Below are 26,258 nucleotides of genomic sequence, written 5' to 3' on the forward strand. Positions count from 1 at the left end.
GATAAAGGGAATCACAATTGTAAAACTTATTAAATTATTATAAATATACTGAAAAGCACTGGTTTCACTGAAGAAATATTTAGACAGAGGATTAAGGTAGGTAAGTTTCTTGAAGGAGGAATAATTTTATCTTATTTATCTTTGTGTTGCTAATACCTTGCATAGTGCCAGAGACATAGTTGCTCAACATACACTTGATGAATTACAATGAAGTTACAGTTTCTAATTCGGATTGGTGAGGGATACCAAGACTCTCTCAAGCTCAGGCATTCATCATTACAATTAATTCCAGTGAAATAGAAAAATACGCACATTCCATAGTATTCATTTTTGCTTGCAATCATTGGGTTTGGCCATACTTCTGACTCTGTGCATACTCTGTATCTTCAATGCCTGTGGAATTCTGTTTGTGACAGATCCTTCATAACCTTGATAATAGGCCTAACAAAACGCCATAACACAATGAAGCTGAGGAGGCAGAAAGTACTTGCAGAAAGGATGAATAGTTATGGCCACAAAACTTCTTTTGAAACTGTTCTTAGAGGAGTTATCCCTGTTGCCCTAGTGAAATTATGAAGAAAAAAAAAGCAAGTTTTTTTTCAGAAGTGATCCTCTTTCCCTTAGGCTTTAAAACTGTTCTCTACATGGAAGAGAAATATATTATAATCTCAAAGCAAAATATGTACAATATACGCTAAGAATAGCATACCAGTGCAAGAATCAAATATTTTTGATAGTGAGGAACGCTGGAATTTGGCTTTGCTATCCTATTTACAAATTTAAAGAAATGAAAAATAGATACAATGAGAAACTAAATTTAAAGACAGATTAAGTCAACCATAGCTGTATGAGTTAATTTTTAAAGTATATATATATATATATATATATATATATATGATAAATACATGTACATATATATGAACTTTTTTATTTTTTTATTTTTTTAATGTTTATTCATTTTTGAAAGACAGAGAGAGACAGAACACAAGCAGGGGTGGGGCGGAGAGAGAGGGGGATGCAGAATCTGAAGCAGGCTCCAGGCTCTGAGCTGTCAGCACGGAGCCCGACACGGGGCTTGAACTCACGAACTCCGAGATCATGACCTGGGCCTAAGTCAGACGCTCAACCGACTGAGTCACCCAGGCGCCCCTATTTATGAACATTTATATTCACTTTTAAAAAATAAATTTTCATTCCATTACAGAATCCATTCCATAATATGTACTATGTATTTCTATTTTGACTTTTTATCCAACAAGGACCAAAGGATGATAGGCATGAACTCAGAGAATTTACTGCACTGCTACCATAGTAAATGTTTTTTTCTTCACTAGGCTGAGATCTCTTGGTCCTAGTGGACAGTTTAAACTGTTTTAAAAAAGAGTATGGTTATCTTGTGACACTCTCTCAATCTACTAGTGAAAGCAGTAACAATGACTGGACTTTAGGCCACATCATCATACCTCAGCTTTTCTGCTCAAGATTGCTATTCCATTGGGCTCCACATTTATCCCTTACCAGTGACTAAAACCACAGGAAAGCATGGATCAGGCCATTTTAACACACAAGAAAGAATCATCAGAAGTCACCTTACAAGGGCAAACAGTGAGGCTGGCTCACAGCCACATCCTCCTCCTATGTCATATTACACCTTACATCTGTATATATTAAGCAGCCACCAATATATCTTCCATCTGGCTGCCCTATTACATCTTTGGTAAAACATACAGAGAGAAGCTCCTAGATACTCCAACCAAGAAGCCATTATAGAAAGCAAAATTAGAAGCAAGGGGAGCCCATTCCATATTTTACAAATGTCAAGAAGGAAGGATCATTAAAAATTTTAATTGTGAAAATAATTTAATTTGAAAGATGAGATTGGAAAAAAAAAAGAGGACAACTTATCATTGAAACACCCCAAACTTATGGACTATGTTACATTCTCAGGGAAATTTGAATTAGGCTTCAAAAATTCTCCTCTGATTTACATGTGCAGAAAAATTGTTCTCAGACATCCTTCACCAATATTTCCTACTCCCAGAGTGTTTTCCATAAATATTTATGTGAGAAGTGATTTGACTCTTTTCTAGTTTCTGATGGCCTGCTTGCCTATTCAATTTTTTTTTTTCTGTCAAAAATGACACCAGCTGGCAGAATTGATAAGCAGCTAAAAATGTAGTCTCTGGTAGATGGAACCCCCACTGTGTGATACCTGAATCGTAGATAAACTCCACATCCACACTGGTACTTTTCACCACATGAGAGCCACTAAAGCTGAACTTCCTCATTGGAGATTTGTTAGAAAGCTACATGTCATTTCTTTCTGGGAGTTGACCGTGTTGTTTTTCTATTTGCTCCCTTGACTATAGCTTTTACATGATGGAAATTATCCTAAGTTGGATATGCTTATGATAAAAAGAAAACAGATCTAACATATTCTAGTTATCAAATATCCAGGCGAAACACTTTGTCTAAAACTTTCACATGATGTTCATTTGTGTAAATTTCTCACTTGGACATTTCTGGAGTGAAGCACTTTCTTTGCTGACGTGAACGTAGTATCAACTCCTTGAATTCGGGTTGGAATTTCAACACGAGAGGTGAAGCACAGAGCTTTCTACTTATGGCACAATTTACTATTGGGACACATTCACATGAACTTGAAAGAGGGCTTTGCTTACACTCCACTGAGGTGGCTGAGGGTTCAGTACTGTCAAAGTCTCAAATAAAGAAGTGAATATGGACAAAATTATGTATACTTGATGCTACTAGTATTTCGCAAAATAGCAGCGATAAAGTCTGTTGGTTTTAGTGGCACAGTTGCTGGGCCCCACTGTCTCACTAAAGACATTTTCATTACAAAGTTCCAGCCAGTCACTTTGCCTGGTGGTCCAGTGTAAGAGACTCCTTGCAAATCTCCCTAAGAGATAGAGCAGCAGATGACAATATCCCAGAGATCCAATGCTGATACTGATCCAATCTGACTGAAGCTGAGATCTTGTGTTTTTGAATAATGAACTAAAACTGGTTCTCCAACAATTAAAGAAAAGGGAGCATTAAAAAAATGGAAATAATGGAAAAATGGGCATAATCATGGTCACCCAAACAAGGACAGCATTAGAGGATTATAATTAGTGGCATTATTTGAGAGGGTTATTTCCAAAACATGCTTTAAAGATATAAACTTAGAGAAAAGAAGCTTTAAATTTACATTTGAACTCCTCTAAAAGCATATAATCTTCAATATAAGAAGAAAAGTATAGTGGAAAATCACATAGTTTTTGAAGTGGTTTTCTTCTATGTACAAGCCTTTAAATGGCCATATGAAGTAAGGAAAAATGAGAAAGTTCAGAATGATGTGTCCACAATGACTGCTCAACTAAAAAAAAATACCGTTGAAATAATACAAACAGCTACTACCTAGTTGGTAAGAAGTTGTGGTTCAGGGAGTTGCCAGCTGTTATTTTATGTAGTTATTTAAATAAGAAATTAAGTAAAGTAAGGTGCAAAACATACTGATTTACACAGAACATTTCCAAATATGGAAGCCATACAAATAAAAATGGCTACCTTTCATGATTGTCAGGAAGACTCATCTTCTAGGCAGTTGTTTCCATATAGGTGTACTCTATATGGAATCCACAGTATATTTTCAAGATAAACACTGGTTAGACAAAGGGATTTCTTTCTGTGTAAAAACTATCTCTTCAAAATGAGGATTAAACCCATAATATGGCTGAATGACAACTAGCAGAAAACTAAGTGAACTGATCCAGTCTTCAGGATGTAGGACATATTCTAATTTAACCTTACACTGTGACTATCGATTATTCTGCAAAACTCGTGTCATGCTTAAATTTATAGTGATGAGGCAAGGCTCTTCAAACAACTTTGATAAGCAAATAGAGTAAAAAAATCCTTCATCAAGGAGACTTACCTGCTCTCTCTTTGCTTCGTTTGCCAGAGAGCACCTGCAAGGAAAAATCACAACTATCTTAATATCTCAAAATTCCACTGCTTTCATCAAAAATGACATCATTAAGTTTGAAAAAAAAACCCATCAGATTGTAAAATTAGAATTGAATGATCTCCAGAAATGAAAATAAAATTCCCACATGGGTATTAGGATTGAATGATTTTAGGCTGGACAAATCATTTGGAATAATAAACATAATTAAAATAGTCATTCACAAGGGAAATGTGTTTAACTTTTTCCCTCTGTATTATGTAATCCTATGCATCCATTTAGTAGCCAAAAGAAGACTGAAGTCTAGTTTTTATCTTTTACTCTGCTGCCCTTGTGTCACCTCCTAATGCTAAAACCAGTCCCTACCTCACTTTCTCAGTTAACAGTCCAACAGCTAAGGCAGCTGAGCACTCCTCCTTTCTGAAATTTTATTTTTGTGGGCTTTTGTTCTCCTACATTGTCCTTGCTGTATTTTCTACCTCTCTAGCTGTTCCTTCTCATTTTCTCAGTGGGCTCTGTCTTTGCCTGTGCCCTTCTTATATGTTGATTTCATTTACTTTTGTTTTATTTTGTTTTGTCAGGCATTGGTCAGGGCCTTCCCTTCTCACTCTACACATTTTCCAGGGTGATCTCATCTACTTTCCATCCATATTTTGATAGCCTCCAAATTTATACCTCCAGCCCATATCTATTTCCTTGAGCTCCAGGCCAATAGAGGAAACTGTTTTTGGACATCTTCACTGGGACATTTCACAGACACCTCAAACTCCATGTGTCCAAAGCTCAACATTATCTACCCCCCACCCCACCCCACCCCCACAGTCTCTTGCTGACCCTTTTTCTGTGTTCCCATCTTAGTGAATGGCTTCACCATTGCTATGGACTGATTGTCTCCCTGACCTTCCAGTTCATATGTTGAAGCTTAATCCCCAGTGTGATAGTATTTGGAGATGGGAACTTTGGGAGATATTTAGGTTTGGATAAGTACATGGGGGTGGATCCCCCAAGATGGGAGTAATGCCCTTAAGATGATGAAGAGCTCAGAGCTCTCTCTCTCTCTGTCATGTGAGGACATAGCGAGAAGACGGGCATTTGCAAACCAGAAAACAGGCTCTCACCAGACCCCAAACCTGCCAGTGCCTTGATTTGACACTTCCAGCCTTCAGACCTAGAGAAATAATGTTTGTTGTTTAAGCCATCCAGGTTATGGTATTTTTGTTATAGCAGCCTGAACTGACTAAAACAACCATCTACCCGGTTGCTCAAATCAGAAACCCAAGGATCATCCTTGACTCTTTCCTGGCCTTCTAAATACATTGTTGATGCCTATTCCCAAATCTTGCTTGAATCCATCTACTTCTTTTCATTCCTCCTTCCACCTATGAGCAACATTCAGATATTGCTTAGATAACTGTAATGGCTTCCTAACTTCTAGCCTGATTCTAGTCTTAGTCCCCTCCAAACTAGTCACACCCATGTGAACTTTCTAAAATACAATTTCATCAGGTCACTCTTCTTGAAAACTTTCAATGGTTCCCCATTAATCCTAAGAATAAATACAGTCTAGAGGTGAAGATCATATGCTTAGCAATCAGAATGATAGTAACTAGCCACATGACCTTCAGACAGTTATCAAATTTCTTTGAACCTCATTCCCTTGTCAGTCATATGGGGTTGCTTTATGGAGTAAGTAAAATAATTCATGTGAGGTGCTGAGCAGCAACTGTGGCATGGAAGAGACATACAATGGATATTTGTTGATTTTTCTGAAGGAAATTCTGAAAAAGAGACCTAAATTTTACTGACTTTTTCAAAGCATCAAGTAAATGATACTCCATGGGAGTCAGCGATGAAAGAGGCAAACTATTGATGCAGTTAAAGCTTTGTCCTTGTTACCTCAGTTCCTACCTATTTTTTATTCTCCTTCTCTCTGTCTCTCTTACCTTATTCTATACCTCCACTTGAACTTACCCTGGATAAAACAAATCCACAAAAGAGTTGGTGACTGACAATAAGAAGAGTCACTTTTCCCAAGGATCTTCACATTTTAAAGGGTACCATCTGTAACCCACACCAACAACCTGAGATGTATCTTTCTGTCTTTTTTTCTATGCTCATGTTATCATAAAAAAGTATATAAGCTCACGTACATACATACATATATTCACAAACACATAGGATTTTTGTCATTATTTATTAAAAGGTGATTATATTACCAAAAAAAATAAAAATAAAAATAAAGGGTACCATCTGAGAGCAGACACCAAGTATTGAAACTCTAATGGTAAAATTTCAGACATGTGAGACCGAGGAGAAAAATCTCTCTCTACATTTCTCAGGTAACATCCACTAGGTGACTACTCACTGCTCTAAAAAGAATCCAACCTGACTATAGATAGCAGTATAGCATATTTAAATGGTTCTGACTTGGTTTGGAAGCAAATTTATTTAATGACTATTTGACTTGGAATAGCAAGTAGAATAAAATTAGAAAGTAACTTTTGTTATGTGAACATAATAAAATATTAAGAATTATTTTCTAAATATCATAATAATATTTAATCATCATACAAAGAAATAATCATCATACAAAGAAATAAAGCAGAATTGAAGCTCAGCTGTTTAAAAACTCTGACTTATGAGAACAATTACTGCAGAGAAATTTCAGCCTGAGGGCTTAAAAAGAAAACAAAACATATTCAGTATTCTTCCTCCACCACTCCTTGAGATTGAATGCTAACATAGCCACTCATACATTAATAACAAATAATCCTTGACAGAAGAACTGAAAGTCAGATTACCTGATTCCAAAATAAATCAATGCAACCCAGATGAAATAGGGATTCTTAGATAAAATAGACCATTTGACAAAAGTATGGTTGAGTATTATTTAGTCTTAAGTATAGAACGTTACATTAAAAGGTATATAGAGTTTACGTTTGATAAATACATAAATTGACATGGAAATACGAAAAACATTAATGCTGAATGACATGATGAGAAAAAAGGTAGAAATTAAGTGCCTGAAATTAATGCAACAAAAGTTAGTGTTTTTGAAAACTGAAGATATTTGGAAGAGATTACTGAAGTTCCAAGATTTTAGAGATATTTAAAATTGAACCCTTAACACATGTAACCATCTAAATAGTACCTGAAAAGTTAGAAGTAGAAGTAGGGACACCCATTACCTCAGAAAACTGATGTGGCAAAAAATAAATATATCATATGTATTTTCTGTAATCCGTCAGTCCTAAACATTCATAAATGTGATGGTGAGCATAAATATCCTTATAGATATACAGCAATATTTTAGCATAGTAATTTCCACTAAAAACCACTAGATTGCAGGGGCCCAAAGGAGGAGGAAATGGGGAGTCATTGTTTATTGATGAAAGAGTTTCAGTTTTGCAAAATGGAGACAATTCTGGAGATGGAGGCGGTGGGGGTAGTATGACAATGTCAATGTACTTTTGCCACTACACTGTACACTCAAAATGGTTGACATAATAAATTTTATGTTATATACATTTTTTTCACAATTAAAAAAGACACATAAAACTCTCTAGATACATGCCTTCTATTGTAACTCAAACCCCTCTATTTGGAAACCCAAATGATAGGGTAGAAGCACTGTAGACCCTAGATTAGAAACATCACATGAACAGAATAGGTCTAAGATCTAAAATGTGACTAAAGGACAGATAATAAAGGAACTGATACTAACTTGGAGACAGTTATTTATACTCATCTAAAGTTATCATTAGATTATAGTCAGTTTCAGAAACATAAGAAAGAAAAGGGGTGCCTGAGTGGCTCAATCAGTTAAGCATTTGACTTTGACTCAGGTCATGATCTTGTGGTCCGTGATTTTGAGCCCTGCGACAGGCTCTGTGCTGACAGGTCAGAGCCTGGAGCCTGCTTAGGATTTTGTGACTCCGTGTCTCTCTGTGCCCCTCCTTCCCCTCTACAAAATAAACAAATATTTAAAAAAATTTTAAAGGGGCCCCCGGGTGGCTTAGTCGATTGGGCGTCCAACTTCGGCTTGGGTCATGATCTCGCAGTTCGGGAGTTCGAGCCCCACGTCGGGCTCTGTGCTGACAGCTCAGAGCCTGGAGCCTGCCTCAGATTCTGTGTCTCCCTCTCTCCCTGACCATCCCCCGCTTATGCTCTATCTCTCTCTCTCAAAAATAAACGTTTAAAAAAAATTTTTTTTAAACATAAGAAACAAGGGTGCACTTGGGAGCAGAATGTGGGATAATGCCATTCACTGATGCCAGGTTAGTTAATTAAATGTCTCTAGCCCACCAATGGGTTTTTTTTCTCTGAATATTTTATTCAGTAAGTATTTGTTGAGTGCTTTATCAGTATATAGAAATACACATTTCTAGCGTTATGCTGCATGTTTGACACTTTGTCTCTGTTGTATAGATGGCTGGGGCAAGTAAATCATTAAAGTTGGAGATTTAGGAACTCTAGAACTGTTAGAATTATCTCATGGATAACTCATAGTAAATTCCTTTGAACTAAGTTTAAGAATCATTTGCCTCATTTGGTGAGATCTTCCACAAGGTATTAAGTTTTTAATACCTCTAAAGCCATGGTAATTATAAATCCATGTTCACATGGTTTAAGAATAACAACATTTTAGGAATTGTCTTATGATATGGCTGGATTTAAAGTGCAATTGCTTCTTGCAGCAAATTTACCCAGACACGTATCCCTTGCCCACATCGACAAATACACAGATTAAATGAACAGAACAATACCAGATAACCATAAAAATATCCAGATAATTTTTATTGGGAGGCTATCGTCCTTGGGGCATGTAATGATCAATCAAGTCAATAAATACATTAACTACTATTGTCCAAGTTAAACTGAAAAGCTGTTTCAACACCTGCTGCTCCTGAAAAACAAAGGGCCCATTTGTTCCTAATGCTCTCATAGTAAACCTTTAAAACCCAAAGCAGCAGATAAAATACCAAAGAAAATAAACTCTTAGGTAAACATGTAAGCCACTTTACTATTTGCTCTTTACTTTTCCAGAATACACCTGCTGGTTTCAAACTCAATAAATAATATTCAGGGGTGACCCTGATTTAAACATTACAAAATAATGTCTAAGTAGCAATGAGCAAATAAGATTAATCACCAGATCACCATTAGAAAGTTGGTTTCCTTGGACAAATAAATACAAGAGATGAGTATTAAACACTGACTTTGGCCTAAGTAATTTAAGGCTGACTGACATTGATGTAGGTGAATTTACATCTCAAAATAACTTTCCTAATCTTCATGTTAGCTACCTAATAGGTCATGTACAAACTATATGCAAAAATGAAAGAGAAAAGAAAATATTCAAAGCATTAAGCTCTGCAATTCCAGAATCATTTCAAGGAGCCCTGCTAAGAGAGGTTCAACCAAAGTATCAAATCATGAAGAAAAAAAATGAATATGTAATGTTCCTTAATCACCATGTTAAACTCTCATTATTGACTTTAAATTTGAATCCAAAATATTCCAAGCATGGGCTTGCAGAGAAATTTCCCAAAACTCTTTATTTCTGATTTCTGCAAAAATTCTATATAGTAGTTCTCAAAGCTATTCCTTCCCTGACTCGGCTTGAGAAAAGGCTGTAGGAACTCTTACTTGGTGAGGAATGTGGAGAAACAGAAGAGAATAGATTTCCTCACAATTACGTTTGTTATGAAAGCCAAAGAAAAGGCTGCTAAAAAGGATAGAGAAAATACATAATTTTAGAGCTACTGTTTTTTTTTATTCGAACTTCTCTGCTTTCCTCTAGACCTGAGATACATAAAGTAATGCCTTTTTCATGCATATAAAAATCTCAATAAATCTTAAACATAACAGCCAAATGAAAATCTACTTTGCAGATTTAAAAATATTTTGGTCAAACCCATGATGTATAAATCTTTCCACTTCTAAATTTAAATTTTGGTGTATATATATATATTAGCATTCACATATTTGGATAGATCTGGTAAGTAATACATAATTTCAGATGCTTAATCTAAATGCAAAAAAACCCCACCAGTCTTTACTGGCTCAGTGAGTCTAAAATGATGTTATTTAATAAACCATGGCATTTTAATAAGCATTCTTGACATCTGGTGTTAATAAAAAGGATTTTATATTTTATAGTTAACATTTAAAGAAAAAACATGACTGCAGTTTTGCTATTTATCACAGAGCACAGATGGCATAGGCCACATTTGGGTGGCTTCATTTCCTTCTTGATTAGTTTATATAAAGAGGCCACTTGTTTTCTCTCTTTGTGTGTATATTTTATATAAGTTTTGGACCAAGTCCCAGAAATGAATAAATGAAGGAAGAAAGGAATGCCTCAAATAAAAATTCATTTCTTAATAACAAAACTGATTATAGAATTTTCCTGGATCCAGTTTAGTTAATAAAGTTCATTTTAAACAATGATCCAAGGAATTTTACATCTGGATAAATATTTTAATTAAGTTTTCCAGAACTGAAAAAAAAATAAGGACCTAAAAACTTCCATCTTTCATACAACCATAGCGTCACTAGGCAAAGCTGACCAATCCTTTGATTTGAGGCAGCCTGTACCAGGAGTCTGTATGAAAGCAGCAGCTGAGCACAATGCTCCTGGGACAACCAGACTGGCATGGAGCCTCCAGATGTTCCTCTTGTCTCTGGACCATGAACCAAAAATATGGGTCTTGTCCTGCTTGCTCAGACTTCCTGTGTTCCTTCCTTTAGACCTTGTACTGAGTGTCCCCTTCCAACTTGGACATTGGACTTGGGCTGCCCCAGATTGACCCCAACATACCAGTTCCTGACCCTTTCCTCTAGAAGATGTCACTACGTATCTGGGAACATCAATGCAATACTATAAAGCATCATATGAATTTTCATTACATTTTGTTAGAAAATTTGAAAATTAATGACTATACTTACACATTTACCAGATAGTAATAACATATTATGTTATGAGTAATAATATCATGTTATGAGACACTCAAAGTAAAAAACAAAACTCTGACTGCAAATCCAATGAATTAATCTGTTAAAAATGGAGAAATGGCAGTATGAATTAATCAGCTCAAAATCAAACATTTTTTCTCCTTATTTAGTTTGGAATTATTTAATAATCATAAAAAATGTTTGGTTTCATGATTTAAACACAGATTTCCTAGCCAAGTAATATCATAGGCTCAGTGAGAAATACTTTGAATGTGTTGGCCTAGCTATCTAGCTTTATAAGAGGGCTGATTCACTCTAAGACAATTTGTGGGTGAGTAAAAAACTCCAAGATTTGATAATCTAGAAGATATAAGACATACACACATAAACTAACTAGAATGCTATTCTGTGAAGAATTTATTACAGTACATAATTAACTGACTTAGATAAGTGAGGTTAACATGTTTAAGAACACCTTAAAGTTAGTAGTAAAAAACTTTCACTACAATTGGGTGTGCTGTTGGACATCCAGTTGGATTAGGAAGAAACTATATTCTCAACTTGAATGAGATTGCATAGAAATGTAAAGATTAAATTAAAAATTGTGGACCATCTCTGATCCACAGTATCTAGGATCAGACTGGGCACATAACATGCTTACTCAATGCATTCTAAATAAACGAGTAAAGTGAACACTTATGTGTGTCTATATGAAAATATCTTTCTGTCCAACTACTATACTCAGTTTCATCTCTAACTTTAAAAATATTTCCCCCCATTAAGAAAGTTATGGAAAAGCAGGAATTCTACCACACCCCAATTCTGTACCATCGTAATCATAACCCCACCTCGCTTTTAGGTATACATAAGTGAGAAATCAAAATCAAGAGTTTGGTCTGTCTGTTACCACATGGCCGGCCTCCTTGGGCAACCCCTGGGTTTGACTGCTTCATAGGCCTATTTGCATTGGCTTTCTGGTTTATTTTTATAGACCAGCACTGCCAGCTTTTACGATTATTCAAAAATTATAGTGGCATATTTTATTTAATGCTTCACTTTCTTTATAAGAGTGGTTTTGGGTTTAAAAATACGAAACATCTCATAAGCCTGATGACTTAGGCCGTGACATGTTCAGCTTAATATAGGCCAACGGAGAAAAATTGGGTCACCACGTTCTGGACACACAGCCCTGGAAAATGTCAGAAGTTGGATGGTCTGTTCTTCTGTCTGGCCTCAGCTCAAGTAACTTCCTGAATAAATCCTAAGTACTTTAAAAAACAAAAATGACTCTTAAGAACATATTTTCTTCTGAGTATGGAAGAAACACTGGTGATATTGGCTTTCCTGGAGCACCCTTTTCCTTCTGAATTTGAAAGTCACAGAAAAATCAATAGTTTAACAAAATGAGAATAAGAGATGAAATCTAGGAGATAATAATAATATAATTTTGTTTGTGCTAATGCAGGTCTGGGACTTCAAAACTATTATGTATCAAAATATAATTAAACATCATCTTTAGACAAAAACACTTGTATAAACACTTTGCTGCATTTTACCACTAAGGGGAAGGAAGGAAGGAAGGAAGGAAGGAAGGAAGGAAGGAAGGAAGGAAGGAAGGAAGGAAGGAAGGAAGGAAGGAAGGAAAAGAAAGAAAGAAAGAAAGAAAGAAAGAAAGAAAGAAAGAAAGAAAGAAAGAAAGAAAGAAAAGAAAGAAAGAAAGAAGTGGAGGGAAGAAGAAAAGGAGGGAGGGAGGAAAGAAGGAGCTAAAGAAAATAAAAATGGGGGAGGTGGGCTATTTGGTCCTGCTATTTGTTGAAAAAATGGTCTGAATTCTTGCTTCTCTGTTCCTGCAACCTCTGAATAAAGGTGTTGGTGAGTAGTGAAAAGGATGAAAGGAACACAGCAGGAAGAAGGAACTTAAAAGGCAAGGCTGATGAGTTTATGATATGAAACCCCCAAGCTAAGCAGACAGTCCTTGAACAACTACTGAATGACGCCTTTTTTTTCTTGTGTTCAGTTAATGCCTCCTCTCCTAACTTCAAGGGGTTCCTACTTGTGGCAATTATAACAATACACTACTCTGATCTTCTGCTCAGGGAGCTAATGCCCCCCTGGAACCACCACCCATTTAGTGCTGATGCTGCACTTCACAAAGGCTGTTCTGACCCAGTGAATGAACTTTGTAGGGGTATTGATATAGGCCCTTTCCAGCCAGGACACTCTCTATGGATGACTTTGCTCCAGGATTTCCCATTGGCCTGGCTAAATCTTTCTTGGAACTGCTCTGTGGCTCCTTATTCCCTCTCTCCTCCCACTGGTATCAGACCTCCGATATTGTATGGAGGCTCTTCCCACATTTCCCTGCTCCCTTTCTCAATAAATCTCTTGCATGTCTAATCCTACTTGGTATCTGCCTCTTGGAAGAAATTAACTAAAATATTCACCTACTATCTTGCTTTTGTTTTATGGTCATAAGCAGGTATTTACAAACAGAAAAGCTGCAGCAAAGACAGATTTAATAAACTGCCAAAGAGGATACTATAACTCAATGGCTTGAGGCTCCTGATTCCCACAATCTTTGATTTAACAAATATTTATTGAATGCCTTCTATATGCCTGGTTCCAGGCCTTATCTTAAGAATAAAGAGCACTTCTTTGGGTGGCATGCTCATATTTGTGATATAAGATTGCTTGCTGCAAAGTGAAGAATGAATTGAAGGGGAGCAAGGGCAGATGAGAGGGGCCAGTTCGGAGATTGGTGCAATTGGCAAGGAAGAGATGATGGTGGCACGTGTGAGAACAGTTTCAGTGTAGATAGAAGAGATGGGGAAGTATTTCATAGGGAAAACAGATTTTTGATTCAGCAGGTATTAACCCTGGGCCAAGCTCTGGGCTACGCTCTGGGAAGACAGAAAACAAGACACATTCTTAATTGTCCAGAAGCATTTGGTTGACTTCCATTCAAAGATGTGTGTGTGTAAAGGATCTTTTACTGTACTTCAGTACCTTAAAGACCAAAGACATAATGGAAAAAAAGAAAAAACCCAAACCCTCCACCACCAGTATAACAAGAAGATGGCCATAAGCCTAAACCACAGACTATGAAACACAGAAGTCAATTACCATGGAAAGCTCTGCCAACATGAGGGCGCTGAGAGTGGCCCCAAACCTCAGACTCTGAACAGGATGCAGACTTCTCCAGAAATAAGCGTCACAATAGTGGAAGGTCTAGCCAATGATCCTTTGATTAGAATAACCAGTACTAGGAGAATTTGAGACAAGCAGGGAGTGCTCTTGTGTGCAGTTCCTTATCAGGGAAAGAAGGCAGGAGAAGAGGGCTCATGAGCACAGGCTAATGTGCCATATTAACTTCTATACCCAGAAGTGAATGAGGGTAAAGGACCAGGGGGAATAACCAATCATCAGATCTTAACACAAAGGTTTGTGACTCACTAGGCTTCACTCGGAATCAACCTTCCTTTAGCATAGGGGTTGCATTTAGTACCTGCTGGTCAAATCCAGCCGTTGCTTGTTTTTGTTCCATGAGTTGGGAATGGTTTTTATATTTTTAGGTGGTTAAAAAAATCAAATGAAGAATAATATTTTGTGAAACAAGAAAACTTCTGAAATCTGTATTTCAGCATCCGAGAATAAAGTTTTATTGAAACACAGCGATATTCATTTGTTTACATGTTTTCTATGGCTGCTTTCAGGCTATTTATTTATTTATTACGGCTGCTTCCATAACAAAATATCACAGTTTGGGTAGCTTAAACAACAGAAATTTGTTTTCTCACAATTCTGGAGGCTGAAAATTTAAGATCAAGTGCTGGTAGAGTTGTTTTCTCTTAAGGCCTCTCTCCTTGGCTCACAGACCACCTTCTCACTATATCCTCACATAGCCTTTTTCCTGTGTATGCACATCCTTGGTGTCTGTTCCTCCTCTTTTAAGGACACCAGTCCTATTAGACTAGGGCCTCACATTGATGGTCTCATTTAACCTTAATTGCCTCCTTAAAGGCCCTATCTCTAAATACAGTCACATTGAGAGTTAGGGTTTCAACCTACGAATTTAAGGTATACAGTTTAGTCCATAACAGGTTACAACAGCCAGGTTGAGTAGTTGACAGAAAGACTGTATGGCTTGCAAACCTAAAATATTTACTATCTTGTCCTTCACTTAAGAGGTTCTCCAAGAATATCCAAAAAATTGAGAGGAAATAACAGATTTGGTAACAGAGTATTTATTATAAGACAGCAGAGTCCTCGGTTTGTCCTCCACCTCAGTCTTAGGCTCATATTATTCTTTGAAATCAGTAGGTAATATTCAAATATGAGTAACAATCACAGAGGAACCACTGAGGGACATGTACAAAGAAACTCAGAAGAAAAAAGTGGAGAGGGGGTAGCAGATTAGGGTAGGAGGATGAGAACATAAGCGAACATGCATCTCAAAATAAATTACATGAAGAACTCAATAAAAATTCACAATGATCATTCTCCATCATTTCAAAGAAATTATATTCCACATGATCTTTTCTTACAAGTGTTTAAGCTAAAGAAAAGACATATACCTATTAAAACAATGTATTATGAAACCACTTAAAAGCTAAGGCCTAAGCTTAGAAGAGAAGAGACTCTCTTAGAAGAGAAACAGAATAATGTTGAAGATGTTAAAACTACATCTGAAGCCACAAAACTAAAAAAATTAGTTTAGACAGAAAACACAGGCAGTAGTTAGGCTTGAAGAATTTGAGAGGTGGAAAGTGATTGTGTACAGAGTATGAGGATAAATATGGAAGAAAAAGAAAAGTGTAACATACATAGAATTGGTGTTCTGGAGAAGAGAACAATAAGGACACAGAATTCAAATAGTAGCAGAAAAGTTTCTGAAATAAAAGAACAACTTAACTTTGCTACTTGATAGGACACACTGTGCTCCAGAAAATCTACAATGTCAAGTGTCAGTGAACCTGACTGATATTGCCCTTTAAACGAATCATATAGGTGTCTGGATGGAAACACTCGAACCAGAAAGCAATGAACATTTGTTTACAGAGGTGTTAGTAAAATAAAATGTGAGCCCCAAAACATCTGCCTGATCAAGTTGTTCTGTAAGTATAAAAACAACAGGTAGGATTGCAAGAATTCAAGGAATATCCAATGCACCTCCTTGGAAAATATAGTTTGTTAACAAAGACTACCAAGAGGAAGATAGAAGTGAAAAATCATCAGAGCTGGAGAAACCATGATACAAGGACAGGTAGTGGACACCGAATCCATTTAAATACAGAATCAAGGTATTTACACAGGCTTACATAGTTTTAGTTTTATAACTATAATTCACACAGTTAGGTTTTTATCCTGACAATGCCAAAATAATCATATAAAAACCATAATTCAAAAAGTGTGGGGAAGGGCATGTAAGGGGAGGTACAAATGTGCTGATTTCCTTATCTTTTATAACAAGAGTTAGCAGATACTAAAGTTGAATTATGTAGTTTACAAAACCATAACAAACCCAATCACTTAATGGTTTTCATGTCTTCTATTAACTTTAAGGAATCTTTATGACCTGCTTTCTCATGTGTATAGAAACTTTTAAGGTTAGCAACTCCATTACTCTCACTGGATTCTTTTTCTTACCATCAAATAAAATTGAACTATAAAAAATTATGATGATGATTACATGTAGATTTGGCAAGATTGCTGCAAACACAAAGAGAACTTTTCCATGAATTAGAAAAAGGCAACATCTGCTGAAAAAAAAATTACACAAAGAGGGTTCCTCTGGGTTTCTAAGTTACAAAAGACCCACCTTCCTCTTGATAGATGACCCCAGGATTTCAAAGCCTAGTCACTCCCTTGGAAGGGGTCCTCTGAGCAGGGAACAATCTACAGAGCATGTTTTATTATTATTATTATTATTATTATTATTATTATTAATCTCATGACCATTTCTTTCTTCAATTTTACAACTTTGTAGAGGTATAAGTGACATAGAATAAACTGGTAATTTAGTTTATGTATGTAACTATATATATCTATATGTATGTAAGTATATTTACATAATTTATAATTATGCAATTATACACAATTATGCAATTATACACAATTATTACAATCATGCATTATGTTATATTGTAATTATTATATGTTTTATCAGCAATTTATTAATATTAATTATTAGTTTATTAATTATACTAATATTATAATTATGCCACATTATTTATTTATATAGTTATATATTTAAAAACATATAAGTATATATTTATAAATATATAAATATTTAATATTTAAATAATATATATTATATAAATATATAAATAAATATATATAAATATATAATATATATAAATATATAAAAATATATATTTGTTTATATAGTTATACATTATGATGTATATATTTATATATACAAATTATATAAATGTATATTTATATAATTATACATTATGATGTAGTTTATAATTTGATAAATTTGGACATACTCACAAAGCCATCATCCCAAATAATTAACATATCTGCCTTTTGAAAGTTCCCTTGTCCCTTTGTAATCATCACTCACACTCTTTCCTGCCTCCTACCTCCAGTCCTCAGACAACCACTGATCTGACCATTATTTCATGTAGTATCTATTTTTTCTGGTTTCTTTTATTTAGCATAATGCATTTGAGATTCATTCGCATTGTTTTATGTACCAAGCTTTTGTTTATGGGATGCCTGGGGAGCTCAGTCAATTAAGCATCCGACTCTTGATTTCAGCTCAGGTCATGATCTCAAAGTTCGTGGGTTTGAGCCCTGTGTTGGGCTCCACACTGACAGTGCAGAGTCTACTTGGGATTCTCTCTCTTCTTCTCTCTCTGCCTCTCTCTCTATCTCTCTCTCAAAAATAAATAAATAAATTTTTTTTAAAAAAAGAGTTCTTTTTCATTTTTATTGTTGAGAATCCCATTATATAGAGATATCACTATTTGCTTATGCATTCTTCTACTGATGGACAACTTAGGTAGTTTTCAGTTTTTGGCTTCTACAATTAAAGCTGCTATGAACGTCCACCTGTAATTCTTCTTATTGATATTTTCTTCTTTTCTCAAGGAAGTGGAATGATGAAAACATGTGATAGGTATGTATTTAACCTTTTAAGAACTGCCAAGCTCTTTTCCAAAGTGTACCATTTTTCATTCCCACCAGCAGTACAGAAGAGCTCTAGCTACTCCAGATCCTTACCAACACGTGGAATGGTCAGTCTCTTTAATCTTAGCCATTCTAACAGGTATGCAGTGGTTTTAATATTTTTTAATTTGCATTCCCCCAATAATTAATGATGCAGTCTCTTTAATGTGCTTATTTGTTATCTCTATACTTACTTTGATGAAGTGTCTTTCAAAGTATTTATCCATTTTTTATTCATATATTTTTTTCTTTATCCTTTTTATTTCTTTTTTTTTTTTTTTTTTAGAGAGTGCATGCAAGCAGGGGAGAGGGACACACACACACAGAATCTTAAGCAGGCTCCACACTCAGCACAGAGTCCAATGTGGGCTCAATCCCTTGGCCCTGGGATCATGACCTGAGCTGAAATCAAGTATTAGAGGTTCAACCAACTGAGCCACCTGAGAGCCCCTATTTGTCCATTTTTAAAATGGTTAGTTGTGGGGCAGCTGGGTGGCTCAGTCAGTTAAGCGTCTGACTTCAGCTCTGGTCACGATCTCACAATTTGCGAGTTCGAGCCCCACCTCAGGCGCTGTGCTGACAGCTCAGAGCCTGGAGCCTGCTTTGGATTCTTTGTCTCCCTCTCTTTCTGTCCCTCCCCTGTGCTCGCTCTCTCTCACTCTTTCTCACTCTCAAAAATAGATAAGCATTAAAAAATCTTAAATGGTTAATTGTATTCTCATTATTGCATGTTTACAGTTCTTTATTATTGATAAAAGTCCTTTATCAGATAAATGATTTGTGAAGATTTTCTTGCAGTCTATGGTTCATCTTTTCACTCTCTCAGTGAATCTTCTGATGAGCAGAGGTTCTTAATACTGAAAATGTCCAATTTATCAATTTTATTTTATATGTTATCTTTAGTGTCATGAAATCCTTGTGTAACCCAAGGTCATAAAGATTTCTCCTGTGTTTCATTCTACAATTTTTATAGTTTTAGATTTTCCATTTCTCTATGATCCCTTTTGAGATAATTTTTGCATGTGGTGAGAGGTACAGACACAGATTCGTTTTTTGCATATGGACATCCAGTTGTCTCAGCACCATTTGCTGAAGAGACTATCTTTTCTTTACTGAATTGCCTTTGTCTCTCAGTCTGCCTTCTTTTGCATTACATAAATATTCTATGGAATCATTTCATCTCCTTTGTTGGCTTATAAGCTATAACTCTTTGGGGTTTTTCTAATAGTTGTTGTCATTGATAGAGCTCCTAGTTCTTGCTCTAGGGTTTACAGTCGTCATCTTTGACTTACTAATCTATCTATCTTCAAGTAATATCATACCACTTTATGTATAGTACATAAAACTTACAGGACTATACTTCCATTGTCCCTCTCTTTTTGGACTATTACTGTCATACGTTTTACCTCTGTATCTGTTACAAATCTCTAAATACATTGATGTTGTTATTTGCTTTACACACTCAATTATTTTTAAAGAGATTATAATTATTTTCACTTGCATTTCCCACATATTTATCATTTCCAGCACTCTTCATTCCTTTCTGTAGATCCAAATTTCCATCCAGTCTCATTTTCTTTTAGCCTGAAGAACTTTCTTTAATATTTCTTGTAGTGCAGTTCTGCTGATGATGAATACTTTTTTATGCATAATATAGCTGTTATTTTACTTTTATTTGAAAAATATTTTTTCTGGGCATAGAACTCTAATTTGACAGTTTTTCTTTCAGTACTTAAACACCGCTCCATTGGTTTGCATTGTTTCCAGACAGAAATCTGAGGTCATTCTTATCTTTGTTCCTCTGTATGGAATGTATCTTCCCCACCCCCACCCCCCACCCCGGCAGCTTTTAAGATTACCTCTTTATCATTCATTTTAAATCATTTCATTATGATGTGCCTTAGTGTAGTCTTCAAATTTCCTGTGCTTGGAGTTCACTGAAGATACTGGTTCTGGTGGTTTGAAGTTTTCATCAAATTTTAAAAATCAGGTCATTATTTATTTAAATACTTTTGTTTCCACTTTCTCCTTCCCTTTGTAAATTCTAATTACCTGTATACGTGGATGCTTGAAGTTATAGGCAACTGACTTTTTTAAATAGATTATATTTTTCAAGGCAGTTTTAGGTTTACAGCAAATTAAGTATAAGGTATAGAGAGTTCCCACATACCCCTCTGTCCACATACCCACAATTTTTCCCACTATCAACATCCCCCAATGAAGTAGTATAATCATATAACTGATGAACCTACATTGACACATTGTTATCACCCAAAGTCCATAGTTTACATTGGAGCTCACTCTTGATGTTGTACATTCCATGGGTTTAGACCAATCTATGACATGTGTCCACAATTATAGAGTTATACAGAATGTCATATAGTTGTAACCAAACAGCATGCAGCTTTCTCACATTGGCTTCTTTCACCTAGAAATAGCATTCAAGTTTCTCCCAGTTTTTTCATGGCCCAACAGCTCACTTCTTTTCAGCATTGAATCATATTCCATTGTCTAGATGTATCACAGTTTATTTATCTATTAATCTATTTTTACTATCTACTGAAGAACATCTTGGTTGTTTCCAAGTTTTGATAATTATGAATAAAATGGCCTTAAACATTCATGGGTAGGTTTTGAGTGCCATGAGTTTCCAACTCCTTTGGATAAATACCAAGAAGCACAATTGCTGGATGACAAGGTAAAAGTAATATTGTAAGAATATTGTAATGACTAATATTGTAAGAAACTTCCAAACTTCCTTCCAAAGTGACTGTACCATTTTGCATTCCCAGGAGTGAATGAGGGTTTCTATTGTTGCACATCCTCATCACCATTTGCTGTGTTGTTGTTCTAGACACTGACCATTCCAGTAGGCACGTAGTGGTATCTGTTTGTTTTCACTTGATGACATACGTTGTATGACATCTTTTCATATGTTTGTTTACCATCTGTATAACTTCTTTGGTGAGGTGTGCTCTTTCTTTTCCCCCAACTCTTCTGTGTGTTTCATTTTGGATAGTTTTTATGTCTTCAGTTTCACTCACTGATATTTTCCTCTGTCATGTCTCAACTGCTATTAGTCTCATGCAGTGCATTTTTTTTTATCTCATTCATTACTAGAAGTTTTTGTATCTCTTATGTCTCTACTTAATATACTTAATCTTCTAGCTTCATGAACATATGCAGTGTGGTTACAGTAGATGTTTTAATGTCCTTGTCTAAGAATTCTATTATCTATGACATTTCTGGGCCTGTTTCTATTAATTAATTTTTTCTCCTCGTTATGGGTCTTATTTGCCTGCTTCCTTGCCTTCTTCGTAATTTTTAATTGAATGTCAGTCTTGGTGAATTTTTCCCTGTTGAGCACTGAATATTTTTATATTCTTATAAATATTCTTTAGCTTTGTTCTGGGATGTAGTTAGCTTAGTTGGAAATGATTTAATCCTTCCAAAGCTTGCTGTTAAGCTTTTTATGTGAAATCAGAGCAGTCTTTATTCTAGGGCTCATTTTTCCCAATTATTTAAGCAATTTCCTTAGAGTATACTACCCAATCTCCTGAGAATTACAAGGACTTTTTTTTTTAACTGTGGCTGAAGAGAGCACAAACTATTCTCAGCCCTGGGTAAACTGTGGGATTGTTACCTCTGATCTTTTCTTGTGGTTCTTTCCCTGGGTTTGGGTAATTTTTTCACCAGTATGTGCTGATCAGTACTCAGCTGCAGATTTAAGGCTCAGGCTCCCCTACCTCCCCCCCCCCCCCCACCCTGAGGGGGCTCTGTCTCTCTGTGAAGTTTTAGTGTTGTCCTTTGGATTCTAGCTGCCCTGGCCTTCCTGTGTGGCCCAACACTGACTCCTCAAGTCAGGCAGACAATCAGGCTCTGCTTGGGTTCCCCCTCCCTGCACCTGCTAGAAAGTTTCCTCAGGAAGTAAACGGGAGCAACTGTCAGGCTCAACTTACTGATTTCCCCTTTTCTAGGGTTCACTGTCCTGTACTGCCAGATGACCCATGTCTGAAACCACTCTTATATATTTCATCTGTTTTTGATGTCGTTATTGTTGTTATCTAAAATGGGAGGGTTTATTTAGCCAGCTCCCATTATTCTATCTTAGCTGATAGTGGGAAGTCCCAAATGTGTTTTTGCAAAATTATTTGTTTCCTTTCTATCTGTCAAGAGATTTATGGGATGAAGGTCAACAATATTAACGAAAGTTGTTTCTGGGTCATGGGGTTGGGCTGATATTTTATTTCCTTCTTTGTGCTTTTCTGGATTTCTTAAATTTTCAATATTGACAATATATCACTTTCATTTTTAAAACTAACCGCTGGCTCATTACTCCAATAGAGCATTTACTATCCCAAATTAAAAAATAAAAATCACGAGCATGTTTATTTTTTTGCTGGATTTCTAAAGCATCCTGTAGAATCAACTAAAAAATGGTGAACAAAAAGAGCAATACCTTTTTTGCACTAAACTAAAATTGCCAGTTATATACTTTAAAACTATGTTATGTGATCTGAAATCCTGGCAATTTTAAGCCTGCTTAAAAATGTAAATATGTATGATAGACATACAATGGCATGCTCTCAGCAATAAAAAGGAAAGAACTGCCAATACATGCAGCAACAAAGATGAATCTCAAGACAATCAGGATGAGTGGCAGAAATCAGACAAAAAAGAGCACATACTGAATAATTTCATATTTGTAAAACTCTAGAAAATGCAAACTACCTACTATGACGGAAAGCAGGTCAGTGGTTCCATGAGGATGACAGTAATGAAACTACCAAGGGGCGTGAGGAAACCTTCTGTGCGAAGGATATGGTCACCACCTTGGTTACAGTGTTGGTGTCCTGGGTTTATACATATGTTAAGGTTTATCAAATTATACACTTTAAATGTGTGCAGTTTATATGTTGATTATACCTCAATAAAGCTGCTTAAAAAACACTGATTTTAAAAGTGAAAAAAAAAATCCTGTGACGTGTATCTCTCGTAAATTCATAGAGAAGGGCATAAAGGATACATCAGGCACCTGCTCTGTGCCAGGCAGTGGTCAGTGCTGGTACTAGGTTTTGTCATCCAATCCTCATCAACCGTGTGAGGCAGGCATTATTATTATTCCCACATTTTACAAATGAGGAAGCCCAGACTCAGTGAAATTAAAGGCCTCTCAGCGGGAGCCTGAAATTTGAGCTAAGTCTTATTTCAGGGTTTTGCCTTTTCTACAGTAGTACAGGTCTCTTCCGGCTTTTTTGCTTACTAGCATCTTAAGTATCATCCACCCCTGATGGGGTGTTAGTTTGTAACAATACCCTTGCTTATCATGGGTTTTTGTAAAGTTATGTTATGGTTTAGGCTTTTTAGATTAGGATGATTTTTACAGACAACTCAAGATTGAGATGAAATATTTAAATATGTAATACTGGTTTTTCTTTGTTTACATGTGTCATGATATGCACATTTGTATGAAATTTAAAACCTAGAATACAGACATTTTGTAGGATGTCCAGTAGAATCAGAAATAAATCTATCATGTAGACAACATCACATGTCCACCTTCTGTTAAAGTCCAGATAGTTTAATTAGCAGCCATCTCCTTGTAATTTGCTTTGCCACAGAATGAAACTATAATGATTTTTTCTAATTTCTCTTTGTGTTATAAACACAACCACAATAAAAGGAGAAATAAATTTGAATATTATTTCTCTTTCTGTTCCAGCCTACCACCCGTTCTTCTCTGTCACAAACCTGAATGCTGCCTCATCTGCTCTATCACCTACTTCCCTGTCTATATATTCTGCCTTTTTTCCTCTGAACTTGTATGTATGTTACTCTCTCTTTCAGGAATGAAGTCCACCCTAAAAACTTTAATATTCTTTAAAGATATGTTTGAATGCTGCTTCAGCCCTGGTATCTTTCCTGTTCATCCTGACCAGAAATGATCAACTCCCTGTTCCCAATTCTTAGAATATTCATTGTCCAGACCATTCACTTAACTCTTAGAGATCACATACCACCTTATTAATCTGCATACTACCTGTACTCTTTCACATTTTAAATTATGATTGGGAAGGAGTCCTGTTATACACTTCTATGCCTCTCCTTGTACCTAGTTGAGTGCCTTACCCTTAATAAGTACATGGGCAGCACGTTTGGTGAATAAAGGAATAAGGAAATGATTTTCAAGTTTCCAGAAGTGCCAAAGAAAGTCAGAGAAAGCAGAACCAGCTGCATAGAACTCAGTATGGTAACACAGAGATCTGGGCTGTGCTAACCCAGGCCTGGAGGTACAAAACAAAACAAACAGCAATGTGTGCAGCCTCATATTATATTGTAGGATCCTCAGGCAACCTGGTGGGAAATTGTGTGTTATCCCTATTAGATGTTAAAATGTATGCATAACGATAAAGTAAGGTCAGTGGTTGTTTAAATACATATCAAATGGTGTGACGTCTGGAATTTACTTCAAAATGAGCTGAAAGAGAATAGTGATGAGACAAAACTAGTTTGTTGGTAATTACTGAAGCTGAGGGATGGATACATGAGGCTTTATTATACTAGTCTATAATTTTGTCTGTATATAAATATGTCAATAATAATTTTTTTTAAAAAAGATTTAGGGTTAAAAAGGTAAGATGTCTAGTGAAGCACAAAATATTCTCACTCATGCAAGTCCACTATTTTCACATATGTGTCCCTCCAAAACTTATTTTGGATAAACAATAACACCAAGGTTCACAGCTGGAAGGAAATCTGTGTCCATGCCGCAATGCCCTTAAAGCCATAACTGAAATACTGGAGATCTGTGCTTGTCTGATTCTACTTTTGCATAATCATACCATATATTTCTTTATTCATTTAAAAAATGTGCCGAAGGCCTTCTATGTGCTAAATGCCACATTAGATGCAATGGTCCCATCCTGCTAGAAGTGCTCGGTCTAACAGGGAAGTCAGATTGCAGATAGTCACTAAAACCTTCCATCTTCCCTACTTTGGTAAAAACATAACCTCAAGTCAAAAGCTGGGGATCTGTCCTTGCTTCCCCTCTTTTTCTCACTCCATACATCCAATTCATTATCAAGTCCTGTTCACTCTACTTTCCCCTCATGCCCTCAGTTTTCCTCTTCCATCCTGATTTCTACAACCTTCACTTCTATTTTCTTTATTTCTACCACTCACCATGATCTATCTCCTAGCAGTCTCCTAATTGGTCCTCTTGCGTCCATTCCTGTTTTTCTATAGTTCATCCTCCAAAATAAGCTTCAAATGAAGATACATCGGATAACACTCCTCCCCATAGTTGGTTCCCATTACAATCAGGATGGAACTTACAGGATCTGGCCTGCAACAGTTCAAATGGCCTCCCTGAAGAAATGGCATGTGTTATCCCACAGATGTGTAACCAGGCTGGTTAGGGGGGAAAGTCTGCCAATTATTTTCTAGGTGACATATTATCCTTCCAAAGGAAATACAGAAGTATATAACCTGGCACTGCCATAACCAGATTCCTGTCAATCATTAGGTTAATATAGTTGACATTAAGGGGAAAAATGAGACTAAAATATAACTATAAAATTCCCCTCTTCTCTTAGCAAGCAATTTTAAAGTATTTTCAGACTTCCAGCCTCAAAATTATACCATGAAATAAACGTGCTTACTATTTGTTTATACTTTATTATGTCTCACCAAGCTTTAATATGCTTGCATACTGACATCATATAAAAATGTATAGGCTGCATAGAAGTTAAATGAAAATCTCTACATGAAAACAGTAACTATAAACAAAAATACTGCTAACAAACAAGCTAAGTAAGCCTAGATAAGTAGCCTAATATTATATCATTAGTTGGTATTTCTAAATTGCTTTCAAAGAAGAAAATGCAGCATAAATGTAAAGTACTCTAGGAATCAGAAGACTTTGTGAACTCAAAAGTCTTAACTACAAATTTAAGACAATCCAAAAGGGAAACACATACTTGTCAAGTCTTCCTGACCCCTGATCTACATCATAGCAAAAACAAAAATAAAAATTTTTCCAAGAGTAAAATCAGTGCATGGTTTGGGTAGCAGGTATTTTTATTTTCCATGAGTACACTAAACAGAAGGGAAACCTCCTCGTGAAAGCTTGCTATTCTGTAGAAAACTGGAAGGATCA

The 26,258-nt window shown here is 35.9% G+C and overlaps 1 protein-coding gene across 4 annotated transcripts in view; it reads right to left on the reverse strand.

Moving 5' to 3' along the window:
- Positions 1 to 26,258, reverse strand: part of STARD13 (StAR related lipid transfer domain containing 13) — a 537,950-nt gene that overhangs the window by 312,073 nt on the left and 199,619 nt on the right. For 3 of the 4 annotated variants that reach the window (XM_053214230.1, XM_053214222.1, XM_053214218.1), the window contains one exon: positions 3,938 to 3,971. In XM_053214230.1, coding sequence (XP_053070205.1) covers positions 3,938 to 3,971 — 34 coding nt within the window. Of the gene's footprint in view, positions 1 to 3,570; positions 3,972 to 26,258 lie in introns of all 4 variants that reach the window. The other variant, XM_053214231.1, reaches the window with a different exon arrangement.

Source organism: Acinonyx jubatus, chromosome A1, assembly GCF_027475565.1.
Source record: "Acinonyx jubatus isolate Ajub_Pintada_27869175 chromosome A1, VMU_Ajub_asm_v1.0, whole genome shotgun sequence".
Taxonomy (NCBI): domain Eukaryota; kingdom Metazoa; phylum Chordata; class Mammalia; order Carnivora; family Felidae; genus Acinonyx; species Acinonyx jubatus.